General features: G+C 63.0%; 1 protein-coding gene across 1 annotated transcript; it reads left to right on the top strand.

Moving 5' to 3' along the window:
- Positions 1-6,481: 6,481 nt before the first annotated feature.
- On the top strand, positions 6,482-6,731 carry EMIHUDRAFT_220074 (hypothetical protein; the record flags this gene model as incomplete). The annotated part of the gene is made up of 2 exons (XM_005757998.1): positions 6,482-6,567; positions 6,644-6,731. 2 exons carry the CDS (start codon positions 6,482-6,484, stop codon positions 6,729-6,731), a joined length of 174 nt encoding a protein of 57 aa, XP_005758055.1.
- Positions 6,732-8,554: the final 1,823 nt, after the last annotated feature.

Raw genomic sequence — 8,554 nt, 5'->3', positions numbered from 1 at the left:
TTTTTTTAAAAAAGGAGAAAAGAAGGGGGGCCCCCGGGGCCCCAAATATTTTTTTTCATTTTTGGGGCGGGGGAGTAAAAAAGAAGACAAGACCCCCCCCCCGGCAGCGGCGACGAGCTTTTTTTCTGCCACCCTTCTCGACACCCTCCCCTCGCCCCCCCGCCCGCAGACACGTCGACGACTACCAGCCCGCGCCCGTCGTGCGCAAGACGGAGCCGCCGCCGGCGGAGGCGTGGCCGGCGCCGGAGGAGGAGGGCGGCGCCGGCATGGGCATGCCCCCGGGGCAGGGCGGCGGGATGATGGGCGGTGGGCCCGGCGGGGCCGGCCCGTGCATGGGTGGTGCTGGCGGCTGCATGGGCGCTGGCGACGCGGGCGGCTGCGGCTGCTGCTGCGGGGGCGGCGGCTGCTACGGCGGCGGCCCCATGGGGTGCATGGGCGCAATGCAGCCGCAGCAGATGATGATGAACGGCGGCGGCATGTGCATGAACCCGATGCAGCAGCAGCAGATGATGATGATGCAGCAGCAGCAGATGCTGCAGCAGCAGCAGATGCTGCAGCAGCGGCAGATGGGGTGCGGAATGCCGAGCCTGCCGGGCATGGGAGTGGGCATGAACGCGCCCTCGATGGCGTCGGCGCCGCGCGGATTCGGTGCTCGCCCCCCGTGCACACGCCCCACCCAGGAGGGGCCTCCCTCCCATGCCTCCGACTGCCTTTGCTCGCAGACGGCGGCGGCGGGGGCGACGGCGGGGCCGCGGGCGGCGGCGGCCTGCAGAGCCTGTCCAAGGAGAAGCTACAGGAGCTGATGACCGACGAGAGCAAGCTGCAGCAGTTCCTCGCAGAGAACCCGACCATGATGGAGGAGATTATGAAGCTCCTCTGACGGCTGCGCTGACAGCTGCTCTGGTAGGGCCGTGAGAGCGGGGTGGGTCGGCCGTGCGCAAGGGGCGTGGCCACTGTGGGGCATGGCGCGGCCAGTATTCCTGTACTCGCTGAGTAGCGAGCGTTGGGGCGTCTCGCACACGAGTACCTCACATCGATGCCACAGCAGCCTATAGAGGGGGCTTGCGCGGTACCACATTCATGGGAGAGAGAGCTGCGAGCTCAGAGCTGCATCGCCGTTCTGTGAGTCGCACACCGCGAAGTCACAGCGCATGTAAGCTTATTTTTTACATACATAAACACATCTCTCGCCTCCGACGGTCAAAATCGCCCGCGCGCATATTTTATCACACAAAATTATCCGATGACACTTCTAGTTCTAGCTTCTACCTCCCAAAAGCAACGCCAACGGCTTACCTTTTAACTTTTATTAGATATTACGAGCCGCGGGAGCGATGTGGCGAGAACACTTAGACGCGCGGCGGCCCGATATGGAATCCTGCTGTCTCCTCGTGCGAACGCACCTGCCTTCTCTTGCAAAAAAGGCGAGCCGTCGTGTCCCAGCAGCGGCGCCGGGGGGCCAGGCATAGCCCCTGGCGAGGCGGCCGCCTCACCCCTGAGTGGGCCTTAGATTCGCGGAAAGCGCGAGAGGGGGGGGCGGGGCGAGGCAGCGCGCCGACTGCGACGGTCGGGAGAGGCTGAGAGAGAGAATCTTAATTAATGAGCCCTGATGCTGTAAAGAATGCGGGCTTGACACCCAGTCGAGGCATTGATTGCACAGCGCTCCCAGGATTTTACTGTACAGACCCCGATCCTAGCCACCTCGATCTGGCCTGCCATTCGCGCACGCTTGGAGACGCACGACAATCGGAGCAACTGGAACATTGACCTCTTTTGGTCCCTTCTTGCGATGCTTAGACGCCGCTGTGTCGCCGGGGCGCGGGATCTGCTTGTCGTCGACGCTGCTCCGGTGACACACGTCGATATGGGCACGTTGTGGAGGCGGTCGGGAAAGACTTGCGGCAGGCCGCCAGGGTAAGTGGTGCGGTGAGCAGGCACAACACGCTTCCAATGTCCCCTGAGCTCCGGCAGCTGTCGAGACACATTGTGGTGCGGACTCCGCGAGGCGCTGCCGGGAACTTTCCGATCTCGCGCTGCCCGAATGCAGTCGACAGCGCGTGGAAGAATGCCTCGCTGCTATTGCCCAACCTGTTTCTAGAATTGGGTGGTCGATTTCGTGACTCTACGAACCGGAGGGCCCCCGCAAGGGCCGGATGCGGGGTAGAGTAGGTTAGCTATAGCGTATAGGTAGAAGCCAGAGATCGAGTAGTAACGGAGGCGTTCTGAGTAGACTAGCGCGCAGCAGCGCCATAAAGGTATTCCTTCTCAATACTGTAACAAGGTTTGTGAAAGGGATGCGACTTCGGATCTCTAAATTGAAAAAAGAATTTTGTGTGGAAAAAGAATTAAGCATGCGAATGCGGGCGCGGCCACCCACCGTGCCGTGAAAAATCGTCTCCTCCTTTCGCCCTATACGGTAACGACCAGCTCCCTAGATGTCCCCAGAGGTTTCTCTCGTTTTTCAGCGCACATGCGCCATGGCCCATGCCCCACTGGCCGCTCATCGCGAAATTTTCTGCCTCCTATGTTTTGAGGATCTCGATTTCCCCGGTTTTTGAGATTCGCCTAGCAGATTACTGTACCCGGCGAAAATGTTTTGAATTGGGGAATCATTCTGCCCCCTGCCGATTCGGAGAATCACATCGGGAGAGACAAACGTGCGTCCACACAGGCTTGTCCATGATTGCCGGGGTATCCAGCGCTCCCTCGCTCCCTCCGTCGCACCGAGAGGCGGAGAGTCGGAGCCAGCCAGATGCTCAAGGCTCGCATCGCGCCCCTGTCCCACGACGAGACACGCTGCGTCCTGGAGCGTGCCTGCCTGCGCACGCTCCGCGCCATCTCACAGCTCAACCGGTCGTTCAATGAGATGGCTAGAGACATCTATCGCCGGGAGGCGCACGGCGCGAGCAGGCACGTGCGCGACGGGGACCTCTCCGCCATTGCGCTCTTCATGCAGCGCCAGCGCGAGGTCAGCTGCATCGACACTGACGGTGTGACCGTTGCCTGCGTGGTCACCACCCACAGGCCTGCGGAGGCGCCTACCCCCGTGCACGTCTCCGCGGCGGACGGCACCTCGTTCGTCGAGCTCTACTCAGCAGACAGCGGCCTGCCCGTCGTCGTCAACTTTTATGGCGCGCATGGAGACCGCGACCCGGACTCCTCTGGTGGGCCCGCAATGCGCGTCAACAACACGATACGAGTCGCGGCCAAGGACATATACGGCCGATTGTGCTACGTCGACTCGGTGGCAGTGAGCGGCACGCGCGTCGCTATCGGCACCGGCACCAACGGGGCGACCGGATCGCTCGAGGTCGTCGACTTTGTGCGCGGGTACTACGTCTTCACCAAAGCCATGGACCAGACCATCTCCTCCCTCCGCTGGCTCGGGCCGCACCACCTCGTGTACGGCGGGGACGGCGGCGGCGGCGGCGTCACCTCCATCATCGACATCCGGGTCGGCCTGGAGGCATCCATCGGCCCTTACGAGATCACCTCGCACATCGCAGTCCACCGCGGCCTCTGCGCGTGCGCGCAGTACAACACGCAGACCGAAAAGTACTCGGCCACGGTGTTTGCCGCGGACGACACCAGCCACACCCGCCCCTTCCTGCGCTCGCTCGCCGTGATTGAGGACACTGGTGACATCTCCGCCCTCGCGCTGAAGCGCACCTCGGACAGCCGATGCGTCCTCGCCGCCTCCCTGCTTGGGGCGGTGCCTGAGGCGCGCGTGCGCGAGGCGCACGTTCGCATTTGGGAGCTGAGACACCCGCGACAGGCGCGTGTGCTGTCCGAGGCGGCAGGGCTGTCGTCGTCGCATGCGCCGGCATGGGGTGGAGGGGAGGATGGGGCGGGCGGGAGGCTTGCGGCACCTCGCGACCAGTACAGCGCAGAGGAGAACTGGCACGGCCGTCCATTGGCGGACCCGCTTCCTTCTTGGGAGGTGACGCTCATGTGCGAGCTCCAGCCTGGGGCAGGCGTCGTGGCGGCAATCGCGCTTCACGGCTGCATACACAGGGGGCTCACCCTTGTGACGGCGTCATTGCCCTCGCCACACTACCACGGCGATTCGGCGTACGTGCTCCAGACGCCGGGTGACAGCGTCACTTGCTGGGATATGCGGCGGCTGTGGAAGGTGGGCGATCCGCCCCTGACAGAGCCGGACGCGAGGATGCCGACGCCACCGGGGACGTGCGTGGCTTTGGTCGCCGAGGGCAACGCGCTCATCATGGGAGGCGGCCCCGTCTTCAACGGACGCATCAGCCCCCTCAATCTTCCTCCTCCGCCCGCGGCCTTGGGGTTGATCGTGAAATTTCATCGTGAAATTCCTTTTTGACGCGCCCGTCGAGATCAAATTGGCGCGTCGCCGTTTTTGCCTGTGAGCGGTGCGCGCGGCAGCGGTTCTCGCAGCCGGCCCAGACAGTTCGGCTGAGCTCACCAAACTACGGCTATCGCACCCGTGCGCTCTATGGCGATGCACAATGGTCTTGATGTTCTCGCCATCGCCGTCCTCGCCGCAGCTGGTGGCGACTCTACGCAGCCCGCCAGTACGCAGCCTGCCAGCCTTGCTGTCCCCGCCGCAGCTGGTGGAGAGTCTACGCAGCCCGCCCGTCTCGCACCACTGAAGCTGCATCCTCGACTGCCGCCCGTCCTCCGAGTAGAGCGAACACCTCATGAGCACACGCGCGGAGGCACGCGAGAGAAGGCCAAGACGAGGAGCAAGTCGTCGAAGATCCGGAAGAGGCAGGTGGGCGGCAACCGCTCTGAAGCTCGGAATGTGAGCAGCCGCCTCGGCCGGAGGCATGACCTATTTCGTGTTTCGTCCAATCCAGCGCCACGCACGCATGACCTATTCAATCTCCAGTTCCCTCCGGTCTGTCACGGCCGTTTCATGGCCGTCAAGGACGACCTGTGGGGGGCGGGTCTCGGCTTCACCGCAATCATGCTGTCGCGCCTGATGTACGTTGCCGCGCAGGACCGACGGATCCTGATCGAAGTGCCCGCGAAGAAGCCGCGATGGTGCAATACGCCCCCGCAAACGCTGCAGTGCTTCTATCAGCCATGGACCAATTGTTCGCTCGACCAACAAGGTGCAGACGTCATCCACGTGAGCCTAAAGAGCTATCACAGCAGCCGAAAGTGGTACGGCAAAGGCAAGACAGTGCACACGATGTACCCTACCCCCAACCGGCTCTTCTTTCGACCAAACGCTCTCGTGCAGCGCCACGTCAACGCCGTGATTGCGCAGTGCGGCGGCACGGATTACTGGACCGTGCACGTCAGAGACTCGCCGGAGAAGCGGAGAGAACTGCATACGACACACCTTCTTGCCTTGCAGGGATACGTGCGCAGGCTACCCCAAAACGTGACGCGGATTCTGTGGCAGACAGCAAACCCGGCTGCCTTTCAGGCGATACTGCGGTACTCTAGTCAGCGCCCGGGCCTGCGGTTCTGCTATACCAACTTTTCGAGGCACACAGAAGACGTATGGGGCGGCCGGAACGCCAGTTTCACCGACGAATCGGGCCTCACGGGTGCCGTCAACGGCGAGCTCGGGCACCTGGGCACGGGACTGATCAGTCTCCGGTCCTCGATGTGGACCGCCTTCCTTGCAAGCTTGAACGCAAGCATGAAGGTGATTGCCGTGTAGAGGCACTCCGTTTGCTTTATTGAGAGGCATACAACCGGACGGGTATAAGCGCGGGGCTCTCCTTTCCTGCCCACCCATATTGTGCGAGGACCCCCCCCCCCCCCCCGCCCCACTCGCGCTCCCCACTCTGCCGCCCTCCACTTCAAGGGATGAAAAAAGGAAATTGCGCTCGGGCCACACCCATGGTCGTTCGGCCGTAACCATGCTGCTGCTCTCGGCGAAACGGTCGCCACCCGCTCTGCTGGCCACGGCACCGGCCACCGCCGCCAGACGACGCCACGTCGCTGCTAGAGCTCGGCGGATCGATGAGCGCGCTCAAGGCTGTTCACGAGATACCGACTCTCTGCTTGCCGGAGTTGCTCCTGCCTGGACAGCGGATTTGGCTTTCGCTCGTCACGCCAGAGATATCAAATTGCTTGCGAAGCAACCTGCTGGTCGGCGTTCTCGGCACGCGCGTCGATGAAGTCGACTTCTGTGATGCTGTATGCTGAGCCACGGCGTCGAGGCGCATGTCACAAGCCAGCCGCTGGTCGGCGACGCTCCGTGGCGGACGCGTCTTCGAGCGGCAGGGCGAGCGACCCAAGCCGAGTAGTGCAGTCACGTCGAGCGAGGTTCGCTGGCGCTGGACCTCGCTCCTCGGCCTCTCGGACGAGCTGTCGGCCAGGCGCTCGCCATCTCGCGCCGTCGAGCTGGCCAGCCGGGAGCTGGGCTCGCTGGTGGGCGCGTGGCTCGAGCTCGCGCGCGGCGGCGGCGCGACCCTGTGGGGCACAGACCGTGCGAGTGCATCAGCGCGCTGGGGCGGCGTCGACCCGTCGTCGCAGCCCGTTGGAGCGTATGCTCATTGACAAGGACCTCGGTGAGATGCCTCCGGCGGACCGGCCAAGCGAGCGTGCGCTGTGGGTCGCGGCGCTTCTGAACCCGTGCGGCGCAGATCGCCAGGCGTGGCCCGTCCTGGACATTCGACCGGCGGTGCTGACCGCGACGACGCCGATGGAGCGGGCTCTCGGTCGCCAAGACGGGGATGGTCGACAGCATGTACAAGCTCAAGGGCGGCTCATGGCCGATGAACACGTACTACTGGTGAGGTGGAGAGCGAGCTGTGACGTGCCCGCCGGGGAAGCCGCGCCGGGAGTGAGCCTCGAGAAGTCTCGCCGGAACGGTTTGGACCCCAGTTCAGATACCCGGGTACGTCCACAAAACACCTAAAGCGCACGCGAAAGGAAAAGAAAGAAAACACTCAACAAGGGAGGGATGGGTTGGGAGGACACGGCACACCGCCACTACACAGGGATTTCACACAAGGAGAGGAGTGTATGGTGCTAGCCGTCGCCCACCCTTGGGCGTCTGCCTCTTCCTATCTCGTCGTCGCAGTCTCTCGCCAATTCTCGCAGCGACCTTCATCGTTCATGCCACCTCGCGGTCTTCCCACTCTGACTCGTCGTTCTCTCTCCTGCCGCTGCATCCTCTGACTCCATGTCGCTCTCCTCTGCCTCGTTCCGCGACGCCGCCGCCGCCTGCCGATCCCTTGCTCTCGCGGCCTCTCTCGCCTCTCGGCGTAACTCCCCTCTCCTGGCAGCGTATTTTGGCCCCTCGAGTTTATCGAGCTCTCCTCGCGACCACTCTTCTGACGCAATGGCGAATTCTTTTCTCGAGTGTTACAGTGGTGCGCGCCCTGGCGAGTACAGACCACGCCTGCTATTCACACAGCACAAGCCCTCGCCCGGGGCTCGAGCATGCGCAGCGAAAAGCTTTTTCCAGAGGGACCCCCCCCTCTGAAAAAGTGAGGCGTGGTCTGTACTCGCCAGGTGCGCGCCAGTCCCGTGCCAGAAAGAAAGAAAAAAGATAAAAAAGAGGGATGGGAGGACGGCACGCCGCCACGACACAGGGATTTCAAGAAGACGACCTCGCACGTGCGGGGTGCGGTCCGGTTGAACTTGAGCCGCTGCACGAACTGGAGGTCCGACGCCTTCACCTCCGCCACCTCACCGCCACCGCCTCACCGCCTCATCTCCGCCACCTCACCGCCCACCGCCTCATCTCCGTCACCTCGATGCTGAATGGCCTTGGGCTTGGCGTCCCTCCCCCCACCGCACGCGATATTTCGGACGACGACGCGGTGGTTCTGCGCGCGGTTTACGAGTCGCCGGAGGCGGGCGCAAGGACTTCACCGCTCTTGGTGCGCTCGTAAAGCAGACGCTGCGCGAGGACTCGAGTGACTTCAGGTGGTGTGCGAGTGTCATCTGCAGTGGTGAATTCTATGTCTCACTGCCTGGCCAGTATGGCCCCGACCCACGCTGCATGAGGGGGGCGGGGTCGCAGCCTGGTTGGCGACGCTTGCCGGTAGGAGTGGCTCCACGCCGACCGTTGCAGACGACCATCCTCGATCGCGGCGGCGCGCTCTCAGCTGAGGATGCGCTCGAGCAAGCCGGCGCAACGACGCCCGCCCGACTGGGTGGCATACGCAGAGCCAGACGGGTCGGAAGACCTAGGGAAAGCAGGGTGGGCCTATGCAGTAGTCATCGGGAGCGACGCCATTGGCGATGAGGGCGTGTCGCTGATCTCGAGCAGATCTCGAGGTGCCGATGGCGGCAGCTCAGTTAAATATCTCTGAGTTTTGTAAGAGATGCTGCGTGTGTGGAAGATCTCTGATCGGCATCTACGATCTCCACTCTCAACAAATCTACTGGTGTCCCGCAGAGATCTCGTCATGTATGCGGGCCGATATCGCGCATGCACCATCGTATGCCGATCGTGAAACAGAATCATCCGAACCTTGCTACGCGTGCGTGGTGGCCTGCTGCAAAGCATCCCGACGCACGGCAACACACACTACAAACACGACCAAGAGCGATCCCATTGACCATAGCCTACCATAGCACTCATGCATTGATTAATGCATACCATGCG

Source organism: Emiliania huxleyi (assembly GCF_000372725.1).
Source record: "Emiliania huxleyi CCMP1516 unplaced genomic scaffold EMIHUscaffold_89, whole genome shotgun sequence".
NCBI classification, from domain to species: domain Eukaryota; phylum Haptophyta; order Isochrysidales; family Noelaerhabdaceae; genus Emiliania; species Emiliania huxleyi.
This window is presented reverse-complemented; position numbering and strand designations above follow the sequence as displayed.